Here is a 14,643-nt window from a genome sequence, read left to right on the forward strand (position 1 = left end):
ATCATCGAAATATCGGTCTATCCTTTCAGCCATTCGCCTTTTTTATTTATAAAGACACTCGTTCCAAACTTTTCTCAGGCATCAAACACACACAACCTCTCTTCTGTCATAATACCTCACAGAGTTCCTTCTACAGTATCACCCCACATCTGTCCAGTCGTTCAGCTCTTCATTCGGATGGATGAGTTTTTATTAGAGGTTACAAATATGGATTTGACAGAATATGGCTCATGGGTTGGACTGCAGCTTTTTTGTGAATTTTATTTTATTTTTTTCCTATTAAGGCTTTGGTCAAATGAGTGTACTGCATCTTTAACCAAATAAATAAATAAATGTAAAAGATAAAGACGACACACAGTTGTTTTATGATGTTGCACCATTTTTATTTTATTGTTAACAATGTCTAAGATTGCACTTTCTTAAAAAATATCTCTTCACATGTTTCATAACAACTTGAAAAAACTTGAAGAAACTCAGGAATGCCAGGTAAGAGATGAACTGCACGCTTCTCTCAGACTTAAATAACGAGCGGATGAAGTGAGTTTGGAAGACGGCGGCTGTGAGAAACGTCGGGTTAACAACCGAGAGGGCTGTAGTCGCACCAAACCGGTCGAATCTGCCTTTTCAAATGTGGCTTTGTTACCAACTCGTCTGTTTTTAGGGGGTGAAGTATGGCATGGGAGATGAATCCTAATTCTTCCCTTCAAGCTCCTCCCATCTACACCTCCGCGAAACATCCTTCACCTCCACACTTCATTAGAAAACTATCTTCACTGTGGAAAACACAGCTCTGCTTCCTTCTGCTTGATGCTCCAATTATAAAATAAACTCCCGCAAAAAACATCTGTAAGAAGCAATAAAAACAGTGCGTCACGCTCACTCGTGAAGAACAGGGTTAAACACACACACACACACACACACACACACACACACACACACACACACACACACACACACACACACACACACACACACACACACACACACACACACACACACACACACACACACACACACACACACACACCACGCCTCAGTTATCACTGCAAATGTCAATTCTCTAAAAGGCATCTTCAGGCCAAAGTCCCTCAACAGCTTAATATCACTGAGCAACAACAAAAATGTTAAAATTTGTTTTCTGAGAACAAAAATAAAAACCAGAAATAAATAAATGAATGAATTTGTGTCGCATCAATGAAACTCCTTCAAACACTAAAAATCACACTGAACTCCAACGCCATCTGGGAAAACTTAAAATGTACTCGTCATTAACAGAAGGTTCATTTGAGTGAATAATGTCAACTTTAATAGGTCTCTCCACATGACACGTCACAACTGCACTACAACAATAAAACATCTGGGAGCCCATGCCATAGTGTGACCAGCCTGGAGGACGAGTGTCGCCTTCTGTTGCGGTTTCTACAGAAAAGCAGAACAAATCCCTCGGATACCGGCAACGCTGAAGTTTCTTCAATAAATAAAAAGTCTCGTGTTTCTTTGTCTTACTTTGGTCGGTGAAAAGAGGAACTGCAGTGGTCAGACAGAGAGAGGAAGGCGTGTTTCTGTAGAACGTAAACAAACAAACAGCAGCACAACCAAGCCTCCTGTCATCAGTGTATTATGGTTGGATTCCAACGTCGAACATAAAAGGATGGAGTCGTCAGACGCCACTCGTCGGGCTCAAACAGGAGCGCTGCGAAGTCAAGTGGGTCCCAGAAACATCCCCCCCCCCCCCCCCAATATGGGAGGTTAAAGACAGCAGAGGAGGAGAAACCCTTAAGCCTCCACTTCAGTCTCCTCAGCATGTTTCTGCATGTGCACCAGCATCCCCTGCAACAAAGACGCATCCTCTCAATCAAACACCAAAACATGCTCCTCTACGGACGTTAAAGGACATTGAAATGCTGTTTTTTTTTTAAAATACCTGCTTGAGGCTGTTGCGTGCACAGAAAAACCCGTCACACTTTTTCCAGCGACATTTGTGCACCTGGGAGTTGGTGCTGGTGTGGTCGTTGACCAGGTGCTGCTGCAGATGTTCCATCAGCCCGAACACCAGCGAACAGCCGTGCCACTGTCGACACAAAAACACCGGTAATCACCGACGCCCGGCACGGCCGCAGATCTGAGAGATCTCTGCTGATCTGCTTCGCCGTCGAGCTACGCAGCGAGAATATACATTTGGCTGAAAGAGAGTTCATCTGATTAAATTCTCTTGATCCACAGACTCCACCCCTCAGCTCTGCCCCCCCGTCCCTCGTCTCACCCAGCAGCGGTAGTTCTGCATCAGGTTCAGCTTGACGGCCTGCACGCTGCCGTCGTAACAACCGGTGTAGATCTGAAGCACAAAATGAACACAAACAATTACAATCAGATCTCTGAGTTTGTGTTCATCGTACATGTTAGAAAGACACATCAGCTGGTTGAAATCTAATTAAAAAAAACGTGGCAGAACAAAAAACTAAATATTTTCACCATGTTTGGGGAGCCAATCAAATCATTTAACAGAGTTAGAATTGATGATGTCTAATGATGTATGCTCTGGAAGAAGCAGGACTCTCACCATGTTCTTGTGCATGGCCATACACATCACCATGTCCTTGTGTCCACCATAGATCTGCAGCTGGTTGTGAGACTGTGGAAAGAACAACAGGTTGAAATCTGATTTCACACCCGAATGTAAAGGAGCTAATTGTGGCTAAAAGGCAAATATCATGTAGAGACAGAGATGTGTTTAGGATGCCGACCTGGAGATCGTAGACGCGCACCAGTTTGTCCAGACACGCGGTCACCATCACCTTCCCCAGGACGGATACGACGGTAACAGCATGACTGTGGCCCTGGTAGACCCGCACCAGCTTCCCTGTCTGCACGAGCGGCACAGAAGCACAAAGTGCGTATTAATACCGTGGCCTGCATTTTCAAAGGAGGAATCATGAACATGTAAGAGTGACATTAAATCCTTGTGAATAAAGAGATAAACGGGGTGACTCACATGGAGGTTGTGTGCGTAGACACATTGATCACTGGAGCCGCTAAATACCAGGTCGTTGACCACCTGAGAGAGCGAGAAAGAGGAGTCAAACATGAGATAATAGAGACAGGGATAGATGTTCAGTTGTTGTCTCAGATAATACGCTTGTTTTGGATGGATGGATGTCTTCAGTGGAAAAAGGAAGCAGTTGAGGCTCGGGTTACCTTCATGCAGAGCACGGTCTTGGCGTGGCCCTCCAGCGTGCGCAGCAGCAGGCCGCTCTTGGCGTCCCTCACGCTGATGGTGCAGTCGAAGGAGCCGACCAGCAGGATCCGGCGGGCTCCCTCCTGCGACGAGGCCAGACAGCTCGCGGCTCGCGGCCCGTGGCAGTCGAACACGTCCGTCTGCTTGTTTGTCTAAACAAATGATCGCAAAACCAAAATAGTCACGCCGGTTCACCTTTCCCTCATCAACAGAGCGCCAACAGAGAGAAATACATGTTCCGACACGATTCCTTTTTTTCTCCACAGATATTCAGTTTTAGGATCGCAAAAGACAAAGCAAAGCAGCGAATCGTCCCGTTGAAGAAGCCTTCACATTTACAACAATGCTGTGTTCACACTTGCTTCCCTTACCTTGAGGTTAAAGGTCACCACCGTGCCGTTCGCCAGACCAGCGTACAGCATCTTCCATCGGCTGTGGAGGCAGAGGACTCGGTCCGACAGAGAGAACTGCTGCTCGAGTTCTCGCGTCTGTGGACGTGAAACAGCGTCGACTGAGTGCACTTGACTCAATTCGTGACTCAATAATAATCCTGTCGTGTGTTTGTGATCAGAGGTGTTTTTACCTTGAGATTGTAGCAGCAGACGCTCTGGTCACTGGAACCAGAATAAAGGCGTTGATGCATACTGGGAGCCGCGGACACCACCAGGCAGCTCACTTTGGAGCCGTGGCCCTCGAACACGCCGACACATTTATGACTCTGCAACGGCCAGAAAATACAAGTTAGTCGGGTTGCTGCCTTCACAGATAAACACCCTGACCCCTGACCCCCCCCCTGACGACACCCACCACCAGGTCGAAGGCTTTGACGGTGCGGTCTCCTGAGCACGTGTACAGCACCCCGTTGTAGATCTGCATGGCGGTCACCGCCTCCTGGTGGCCCTCGAACACACCCTCGGTGGGCAAATCCTCCTCGCCGTGGTCAGAGGAGGCGTCTGTGAAGCACACAGAGAAAAGATGAAGAGCATGTCGTACGCGGGTTTGTATGTTTTTCTCTGGATAAACATTTAAATGAGACCAACGATCGGTACGCCTCAGGATAAATATACGCGTTATCAGAAGGTTGTGTCTATTCATACAGCGGCACTGAAAGTCAAATAACACCTCTATGAATATCTTGCCCATAAAAAGTAATTTGGTCACTCGGAGGGTCTTTTTTTAACCTGCTCAAAGAGGACGGCATTTCTAATCCTGGCTGCTCAGAGGGTGGTACGAGTTTTAGGTTTTGGCTTTGTGTTCAAACATCAATTCTACCCGCGGAGTGACGGTGTGCCGCCATCGCTCCAAAGTTTCCTTCATTGCAAAGAAACATGATCGTAAAAAAGCAGATATTAAGGGATCCGTCAGGTGAGACAGTCGGGTTTCTCTTTCCAGCTCTTTGACAGAAATATTTATGTCACTTTTAACGTGAACAAACGAGTGCAAAACTACTTCCAGGAGAGACCGTCTGAAGGTGTGCGCTTGTTATCCACATATTATAACAATATCGTATCTCCCTCCCTCTCTGCTACAGCTGGGTTTCCACTCTGCGTGTCGTACGGACGTGTTCCGAGTAGAACCCGCCTCCTCCTGGAACAGGAGCGACTCTCCAGAGATGAACTTACCCGACGAGGTCTTCGTTATCTTGGGCGACGTGGTGGGAAACGGCAGGTCGCTGTGTGGAGAGAAGCAGGGAAGCAGTGGTTTTAGTTTGGGTTTAATCCTGAATGATCTGTGATTAGACCTCGGACAAAAGATCATCACAGGTCTTTAGCCGGCAGAATGTGAATGTTGAAAGCTCCAGGGGAAGCCGGTAACTGGACCTCGAGTTAATACATATTTATTTATTTTACGGCTGTTTCCAGAGGTCGAGAATGAGTCTCACCTCTCGGATCGACACACGTCGATGTCACTGGTGGAGGTGACCTCGTTGCAGGCCAGGCTCTGCGTCTCTGGTCTGGAGGAGTCCGGGACCTGAAGCGGAGGGGAAGCTGGAGCCGGCGCGTCCACGTGGGGCTGCTGACAGGCCGCGGTGACCTCCATGCTTTCTTCTGAATCCAAGTTCACCGTACATTCGGCGGGGGCCGCCTGGTGAAGCTCCACCATGTGTTCGGGGGACTTGAGGTCTTCTTTCTCAAGTTGGGCGGTGGGAAACAGCCGCCTGGAGGCCTCCTCGCCCACCTCGCCCACCTCGCCCAACTCGCCCACCTCGCCCACCTCCATGTTCACGTCTCCCTCTCTGTCTTCCGAGGGCGGCGTGGAGGTGCTGACCACAGAGCTCCCACTTGGTCTCCTGCGCGGTCGAAGCCACCTCTGCCTCAAGGCGTCGCCATCTATCTCCGTGTCGCTGCTCTCGGGCTGCTCCGTCCCTTGGGCCTTCTTCAGCACCTTCCTCTTCTTCAGCTTCCTCACACGCTTTCCGCTCCTCAGTTCGGACGGAGAGGCGGGCAGATTGAAGACGGGGGGGGGCTCGAAGGAATGCGTGGCTGCAGAGTCAACAACGCTCCCCGCCTCAGAGCTCCTCCTGCTGGCTGGGATTTTGGAGTCGGGCAAAGGGGCGAGACAGTTCCTCGATGCCTGTTTGGCCTTTTCCATCGTCTCAACCAGACCCGATAAGCTCTCTTTGCAGTCTGCAGGGTCGTTGAAGTTCTCCCAACTCTGGTCTGGGGACTGTTTTGTTTCAGGAGATGGCTGAGAATTAAGGGCCGGATCTGCAAGAGTTTCACATGCGCATGGATCAGTACATTGTTATTAAGTTAATGGTTAATGGACATTTTCTCTATTTCCCCTTGAGTTATTGAACAGTGGAAAAACAAACCCCATGAACACAGCAAAACACATCTTTGAGGTCTAATGTGCTGAATGCATCCCGTTCCTCGTTAAACATCATCTGGGGATATTTTGGAGCAAGCAATGTTTACATCCATTTTTGCTAGATAGCAGTTGTTTTTTGACTGCATATAACTGCCACCATCTGTCCATCGGCGTAAATGCACGAAGACACCGGCAGAAATGTACTGTGAGCCGTTACCTGGTGAAGAGGCTGCAGCAGGAGCGCCATGCAGCTCTGGAGTGGTGCTGTGAGCACAGTGGGTTATATTGTCCACTGGGTCCCACTCTGAGCTGACAGAGACAGGCGACTGAGGCTCCTGCTTGATAACTACAGGCACGAAGGGAAGGCTGGAGGCGGGAGGACCTGGACTGGGGGCAGCAGCCGCGACAGAGGGAGGCAGCATGGAGGACGGCACGCGGGGCTCAGCGTCTACTGAATCCATCTTTTCTTCTTTCAGTTTGACCTGAGGGCCTTCCTCCAAATTACCTTGTATATTAAAAAAAAGTCGAATTAGTTTGTGGTCACTGGCAGGCAAAGTTACTATTTAATAAAATATGATTTCATGTATTTCATAGTCCTTACCTTGCATCCCTCTAAGTAACTCAATGCGCTTGTTTCTCAGTGTGCTCATCTCTCCAGTCACCTGAGTGAGACAAAACCATCAAAAATGAATATTTCTGCTCGTAAAATGAAATAAAATAAAATAAAATAAAATAAAATAAAATAAAATAAAATAAAATAAAATAAAATAAAATAAAATAAAATAAAATAAAATAAAATAAAATAAAATAAAATAAAATAAAATAAAATAAAATAAAATAAAATAAAATAAAATAAAATAAAATAAAATAAAACTAGAAGCACTAAAGTAAGAAAAGTAAGGGGCCTAAATATGTGAATATTTACCAAAATACTATCCCTATCACGCACACACACACTAATAAGAACTTACATATGTAACCATGGTTCTTTGCCCATATGGTACATACAGGTACCCTTTAAGACGCCCTGCACTACCTCATCAGTAGATGTAATGACGAGGCTGCCAAGACAACCAACACTCGCTAAAACTCAGTAAACTGCGGACATCTGCTTCAACTGCGCCGGCCACAAAAACCAGGCAACTCTCCAGGAGAGAACTAACACTTGCAAACTAAAGCACACTGACTTGCTATTGAATCAACATGCTTACCTGCTGTTTCACCACCATGAGGCGCTGCACCTCCATGTAGGCGGCATCCAGCGCGGCCCGGGCCTGGATCAGACTGCCGTCCACAGTCTGCAGGGAGCGACTCAGGTCCTCCTCCCGCAGAGACACGGCCAGCAGCCGGTCGATCTGTAAACGCTCTGCACCAAAACACACGTATGAGCCGTCGGTAGATTGGCACGACTCAGCGTTTCCAAAATCGTCTTTGTGATCTTAAAAAATGAACTTGGATCGACGCTGTCAAATTATTCCACCAAAAGCATTAAAATTACATTAGCTGAGACAATATAGTACAAAGAAAAACATATACTTCAATAATGCAGCAGAACTCACAGACACGTACCTCTTTTGGATTTGACTTTCCTTCTTTTGTTGTTGTGTTCCAAGCAAGACGTCTCCGCACTTGGGACGTCCTATGAGGAAGAAAGAAAAGAGTCACACTCTTGACTACATTAAAGTAGACACATGCAGTCGTACTCCCCGAGACCTGTAAACATACGAGTTCCCCTTTAACGCCGTGTCCTTTACTCACCCGAGCTGCTCTCCGCCTCTTTCCTGTTCCCTGGCCGTCGTACAGCTCCGTCCCCGAACTGCTGTCCCCGAGCACCGAATCAGACCGCTGGAGGGCCTTCACAGACGTCACAGACGTTAGCTTGTCTGGCTGCTTCGGTGCCTCTTTAGCCTCTGACTGGTCAAGCATCTGCTCCACCTCTTGCTGATGGTCTTTGTTCCCTTGAGCGAATGTGGGATTGGGAGAACCGTTGGATCCCTGCTCCTCTGAGCTGAGGGCTTCTCTTTGTTCCGTCTCCTTTGACACGAGGGATGTAAACAGGCAGTGAGTGGAGGCCGGGGCGACGCTGCTCTCTGATAAGGAGCGTCTTCGGGTGGTGGGGATGTCCACCAACGACTCCCACTGGAAACCCTCCAGCAGGGGAATGCCTTCTTCCTCCTGGCTCTGGTCCTCCTGGTCGATCGGCACCATCTCTATGCCAAACCTGGAGGACATAGAGGACATAACGTGAGTAACTCAAATCAAAAAGAACTTTTGACACTCCAAATGTAAGATCGAACATTCACCTTGGCATGCCTTTCCCTTTGTCTTGCTTCTTCCTGACCTCCTGATACACCTGGTCCCAGTTCACATTGCGTCGAGACCCAGAGGAGCTGAGGAGCTGCCGTACAGTCGGTTTGAGGCCCGAGTCCTTTTCCGTGTCACTCCTCCGCGACTCGCTCAGGTTTCTCACCCGTCTGGCAATGTTCAGGTTGGGCTCGTGGCCACCGGTTTTGCTCTTGGAGCTGATGTGTTTGGTCAGGTCACGTTTCAAGACGGGAGGCAGGTCGAGTTTGGACGGACCTGACGCGTTTGAGCCCGACTCCGTCTGAGCCTCGCCACTCCTGGAGGTGTCACTCTCTGAGCTCTGCCCGGCGTCAGCGGCCTGCATGGCGGCTTCTTCGGGGGCCGCCGGGCTTATTTCCTTCTCCGCTCTCCTGCTGTTCTCCTCGTCGTCCTGGCTCGCGGCCGCGGGCTCTGAGCTCTCCGTGGTAGAGGTGCTAACCTGCAATGATTGGAGGAACCGGCTGCTGTCTGACGATTGCAATGCAGGCTTCTCTAGCCTGACGGGGTCCGGCACATTTGGTTTAGCTGCTTTCTGCCTGTTTTCTTTGTTCACTCCCATCTGACTCTGTACGCGATCCCTCTGCTGCTCCTCCGCAATGTGGAGAGTCACTTCCATGCTGTTGTTTCTGGAGCTTTCCAAGGAGCTCCTCTTCTCTAACACAATCTGTCGGGCTTTCTTGAGGGTTTCTGGGAGCTGCCGTTCTTGCCTGGACTGAAGGGGCTCAATGAGCGGAGCCTGAGAACTGAGTCCGCTCTGCTTGACGGTGGCTTTTGACTGTGCGAGCGCTTGACTGGAGGCCTTGCTGAGTTGTGCTCCACTGTTGAGACCAGGAAGGGAGGACATCTTCTTCTCTTTTTGCGGCAATGGCTTATTTGCCTTCTGATTGGAAGGACCGGATGTGGCGCTCTGGGGGGCATCTCTCTGAGCACTACTGCTGCTTCTACTGCTGCTGGTACTACTATCTCTGGATTTGGTTTGGGGGTTCGTTTTCTGCTTTCCTTTCTCTCCCACACTTTGTCCACTTGAGGTCAACTGCCCCGGTTTCTGCTCAGGTCGGGATTGTCTGTTAAAGGCACTGGTTTCCCGGGCCTTGTCTTGTGTCTGGGGTTTGGGGACTTTGGTGTACTGCTCTGATGGGTTTGGGTTGGTGTCCTTATGTGGTGCAGATTCAAAACCCTTTGTGACTGGATAGGGTGACCAGCGGCAGGCTTTGTCCAGCTTTGGATTGCTACCGAAGGTCTTAGAGCTCTTACTGTTGTTGTGGTCGGGTTCTGCTGTTTGCCCCTGGCCGTTCTGAAACCCATCACCCTGCGGACCTCTCTGCTCATTGCCTGTATTTTGAAACTGGTTACCCCGGGCTAAAGAATTTGGTGGAGGTGGATACGTAGGACACGGCGCGAGAAAGCTCAGGGGCCGGCTCCTTGGTGGGTTCTGGGAAATATTGTTTCGACCATAGACCCCGTTACTGCTGCCTCCGTTGCTGAGCCAAGGCAGTCGACTTCGTTGATTGCCAAAAAACGAACCCTGATCCCACTGCGTGTTGCCAAACCCGTCCTGGCAATGCAAGCTTCCACCAGCAAACTCTCCAGATGCCCATCTTTGAAAGTTGGGAGGCTCCCGAGCATGCCAGGTGGCGCTCTTTCCCTGTGTGCCGTGCTGCCAGGGTTGTCCCTCCCCTGCGTAGGCATTATATTGGTTGCCCCCATACCAGGTTCTGCGGTGACTGGATCCACTGAACCCCTGTGATTGCTGCTTCCAGGCACAATCCAGCCGGTAACGCTCCTTCGTTTCTTTTAACCTCTGCTGAAACTCCTCCTTTCTCCTTCGATCGCCTTCTTCTTTTGCCAGTTTTGCAGCAGCAGCGTCCTTTTCTTTTCTAAAAAAAAAACAAAGACAGATATCAATATGTGTCGTTATCTTTCACTACATTTTAGCCTGTTTTCCATCGTTTTGTTTCACGCTCAACAGCATCCTTTCCAGCCGCAACAGGCAGCTGTTTTCATGAATGATTAGATGAATATGTAAATAGGCAACTTTAAAGGTGATGTAAAATGTAGAAGTTGTGTTCGCAGCTCGTTTCTGCTGCAGGTTTGAGTTTTCAATCCTAGAACCACAATTATATATGTCAAAGGAAAATATCTGTAATTGATTCCAGGGCAGTAGGCGAGTGCCTGTACTCTGTGTGTGCGGTCATGCTTTTATTTTAGGCTGCAGTCCTGACATACGACTCCAGCAGCAGCTCAACTCGAAGCAGCAGCTAAAACAGGCCCGTAGGCTCCACCGAGCTAGAATGTGACTATACATGGCGCATGTACACAAACGACAAACACGTGAGCGGTCACTTACATTTGTGGTTAAATCTTAACACATTAACAAAGAAAGACATATTGTAATGGAAATAGATTTGCCTAAACGGCAATATCTCTTTCTGGCCCTGGACTAGAGCTCAAATGCCACGTTGACAAATATCAAATATGGTGTTTTTTTCGAACACATTTTTTTTTTTAAATGATTTCTCATATTGACAAAACAAACAATTTAATTAACAGTTTATTAAAAGCACTGAAAAGAAAATGTATTTGACAAATAGAATGTTTCCAGGAATAAACACGCCCCTCCTTACCTGATCTGTTCTTTTCTCTTCTCGATCAGCTCCACCAGAGCCCGGTCGAAGTAGACCTCGTCGCGGCCGCTCCCAGCGTGCTTTCGCTCTGCGGCCTCCGCATTCTGCTTGTGCGTGGGGCTGGAGATGTGGCTGGCGTAATCAGTCAGGCTCGCCACCGTTACCTTGCACACTCTGCACTCGTGTCCGCAGTCCCTGGGGAGGGAAGGCGAGAGCGGGCGTTCAATCGTTCCTTCGGGCATTGTTCTGATCTAGTCAGGTTCTGTTACTTATAAGTCAAAATAAAATCAGGAGAGGAGAATACTCAACAATCCTTCAAAGATAACTTGTCCGAATTCTCTATGTGTCACAGATCAGGAGGTAGCTAACTTGTAATTTTCTCTTGTTCAAAAAAAATCTTCCTGATCTTGTTTTTTTTTTTTTTTCCTTTCTTCAGCGGGCCATAGGCGGCAGGGCGAGGGCAGGCGGAGCAGCCGGGCTCATCTATAGCTGTTTTATGTCCAGCCACCAGAACCAGCCGTGCAGCACAGCACCGGGACGCGTGGAGGGGAGAGAGGCACGGCGCCCGCAGCCTAGTCCTCTTTCATGATGGTGTCCGCTGCGCTCTGAGACTCTACAGAAGGCGATGCCTGTATTTGGCCTCACACTCCTCCCAGAGAGCCGGGCACCCGGCCCCCCTCCAGCCTAGCATGTGTTATTAGAACGGGGCCTGAGCATCCTGCTGACCAATCCCGAGCAAAGCCTGCGTAACTGGAGCCTTGTGCAGCTGCTCATATCGCCTTCCACTTCAAAACCTCTCCCAAGTATGCCACCCAGTGACTCTGCTGGCTCCTTCTCAGTTCTCTTTTTCAGATCTGTGTCGTGGCATGCTGCCATTTTCTGACCCCTCGTGCGGTTGGCCAAGTCTTTATCCGTGAGATCGGGTTACTTTCATGTGTTTGCCACGTTATTTCTCGGCTGCGGTGCTGGGAGAAATGCAACCACCGGACGTGGTGATGAATTCCTCTGCTGAGATTGCAATTTCTAAGTCAACGTGAACCTCGCTCAGAGCTCCTTCAAGCTGTAGCTAAAGTTAAGCTTCAGCCACCCCCTTCCTGCAGAGACAGTTCTCTGAATCACCACGCACTCGTGTGAAACTATACCTTCTCTTTTATAATTCGTTGCGCTTGCTGCATACTGTTTGAATCTTTTCTTTTCTTCATGCAAATTTCCCCGACAGTCACGTTTAAAAAGATGCCATCTTTGCACATCAATGTTTGTGTGAAATCACAGTAACGTAGCAACAACTCCGTCCCTCCATCAAGTATTTTCTCCGCTCCAGATTCCTCCCTCTGAGCGACGGGCCACATGCTTTTACTAATCTACACGGGAGGTCACAAGATAGCCAGTTGCCTTCTATCGGTCATGCCTGTTGTTCCGGAGAGATTGTGTCTAAATATATTTGCCGCGGTGGAGACAGCTGCCCGTATATCCACTCACCCGATAACTGTGATGCACACGAGCGCACACGTGCCCCATGACCCAAATACATTCGGACAAAACTCTTCGATCATTTAGCACCGACATTACAAATGTGTTTAAAAATAGTGCATTGAAATCATGATAGTAAAACTCCTAGATCTCGGGGTATCCATGAATATTTGGGAAGCAAAATGTTTCGATATTACTAATTTCTTCAAAGAAATCATTGTGAAATCCTGAGTCATGATGTATAATGACATGACATCTGTGCATGTTGTGGATTTTTGGAGAAACGTGACAACACTCACCGGCCTTTGAGCTTCTCCAGCTCGCGGTGATGCAGCATACTTCTCATGTGCTCATCCATCTCCTGCAGACACACATTGAAACATAAAGTTTGTATTTGAGCCATTATTGGATTTCTTTTTTAGTTTTCAAATAAACTGAAGGATAAAATGTTCCTCTGCAGGAAAATGTGATTCTTCTGAAGCTAAACAAACCATTAAAATACCTAATTAGCTGGAAAAAATGTTGCTCACAAGATGAAAGCAAAGCTGTCGTTTCAATGCTTGAAATATTGATGAGTGCAAAATATATTTAAAACAGTATAATAAACGCAAACAGTCCCAAGCAAATGTATGTAGAATAATGCGGAATTGATTGTAATATTCATTATGTAAAATATTCATTTTGTAAAAAGAACCTGTGTAACTCCAGCGTCAATGTAGCCGGAGCTCCTGAATGTCTCGCATGAAACAATACAGCGTTTACAATTGTGATCGTGTGTGTCGGCGTTTAGGGTGAATTACCTGCTTGGAGGAGTGGACTGTTTCACAGAGGATGCACTCTCTGTTTTTCGCCATCTTGGAACACAGGATAAATCAGCTCATTACTGTCAATGGAGAGAATTAAATAAATAAAAAGGTCTCATCAATCACAGCGTACGAGGGCAAAGCAACAAACCCACCCTGAATTATAAATATATTTTGTGGTGAGTGTGAATATTGTGACGATCAAGAACAATTCTGTGAACTCAAGACTCGTCGAACCAACACAGCGGAGGGAGCTCGAGGCTCATTTTCTCTAATCAAGCACACTCTTCAACGACACGCTTCGGTACCACTGCCCAAATGTCAGCGCAGAGTTCAACCTGGACACTGGTCTAATTCCAGTCTGCTGACAGAGGAGCTCTGTGGGCCGGAGGCAGCATCGGAGCTATATGTCTGGACGTGTTAAAGGTTCACCAACAAAGTTAGAAACTACCGCCACCCACGGGTCAAAGGCTGCTGAGGCTCGTGGTTATTAGGTTTTTCTAACATGGCCTTCTCAAGAAGAAGCAACTGACCGTGTGGAGACCTTGCTCTGTTCTAAAATGTTACTGGTTTATAGATATTGAGATAAATATGATGTCTTTATAACAGCTTTAGTACCGTCTAAAACTAAACTATAACAACAAAAAAGAACAACATCTATATTGTTGAAGTTTAGGGCTGTAAAATATTTAAAATAGAAAAACAGGGTGTAGTCAGTAAAATCATCTTCATCTCATGAGGCGGAATTGCTGCACACTGAAAGCAGCTCCAGTAATTAGTTCATCTATCAAGTAATGGCCACATACACCTTCTTCAAGCAACAATCTGATCGTCAGTTAGAGAAAATGATGCCATTTAATTGTCTCTTTGACCTAATGAAAGCTGCCTTCTTCTTATAATTACCGTACATGCAGTGTTCTGTTTTCTATCTGTCTATACACAACTTTCTTATCATTACCATCTTGGTGATTAATCAGTCAAACAGCGAAGTTTATCATAGAGTGTGTATAATAAACACCATGTGTAAGGTCCCACCAGCCTCATGAGTTAGGCATATATTCTGACATGTCTCACAAAACCTCCATCAAATTGTCTCTTCACTTTCAAAGCACCAGAGGGCAGCTATTTATAACACCAGTGAGATCCCTGGGTCATATTTCCTTTCAGTCATTGGATCTCTACAGGGCAGCAGCAGGCAGGACAGTGAAACACACCAAATGAATCAGATATTACCTACTGATACACCTATGGTATCACTGTTTGAAAACAGACACAGTAAGAGGAAGACGTTTGATGGGGAATGATTCCCCACAGAGCTTTCTTTTGCAGACAGCATGCATGCAAAATTTGTCTCTGA

General features: G+C 47.4%; 1 protein-coding gene across 1 annotated transcript; it reads right to left on the reverse strand.

The window, feature by feature from the left end:
• Positions 1–358: 358 nt before the first annotated feature.
• Positions 359–11,636, reverse strand: znf106a (zinc finger protein 106a). Its single transcript, XM_079287359.1, has 19 exons — positions 11,014–11,636; positions 8,350–10,266; positions 7,805–8,267; positions 7,616–7,685; positions 7,258–7,412; positions 6,648–6,708; positions 6,264–6,551; positions 5,118–5,943; positions 4,858–4,907; positions 4,043–4,188; positions 3,819–3,953; positions 3,607–3,723; positions 3,196–3,387; positions 2,993–3,055; positions 2,745–2,864; positions 2,561–2,632; positions 2,264–2,335; positions 1,925–2,071; positions 359–1,830 (listed from the first exon to the last, which is right to left on the reverse strand). The coding sequence occupies exons 1-19, from the start codon at positions 11,253–11,255 to the stop codon at positions 1,777–1,779; spliced, it is 5,190 nt and encodes a 1,729-aa protein (XP_079143485.1). The 5' UTR covers positions 11,256–11,636; the 3' UTR covers positions 359–1,776.
• Positions 11,637–14,643: the final 3,007 nt, after the last annotated feature.

The sequence above is a fragment of the Melanostigma gelatinosum genome (genome assembly GCF_949748355.1).
Source record: "Melanostigma gelatinosum genome assembly, chromosome: 16".
Taxonomy (NCBI): Eukaryota; Metazoa; Chordata; class Actinopteri; order Perciformes; family Zoarcidae; genus Melanostigma; species Melanostigma gelatinosum.

What these genes read in the sequence shown, in the direction of transcription:
- znf106a (XM_079287359.1), bottom strand. Translation starts at nt 11,255, where the DNA reads ATGCCCGAAGGAACGATTGAACGCCCGCTCTCGCCTTCCCTCCCCAGG. An exon ending in TGGTGACCTTTAACCTCAAG is followed by an intron (nt 3,388 to 3,606) that starts GTAAGGGAAGCA and finishes TCATTTGTTTAG; the next exon opens with ACAAACAAGCAGACGGACGT. An exon ending in AGACCGTGCTCTGCATGAAG is followed by an intron (nt 3,056 to 3,195) that starts GTAACCCGAGCC and finishes TCGCTCTCTCAG; the next exon opens with GTGGTCAACGACCTGGTATT.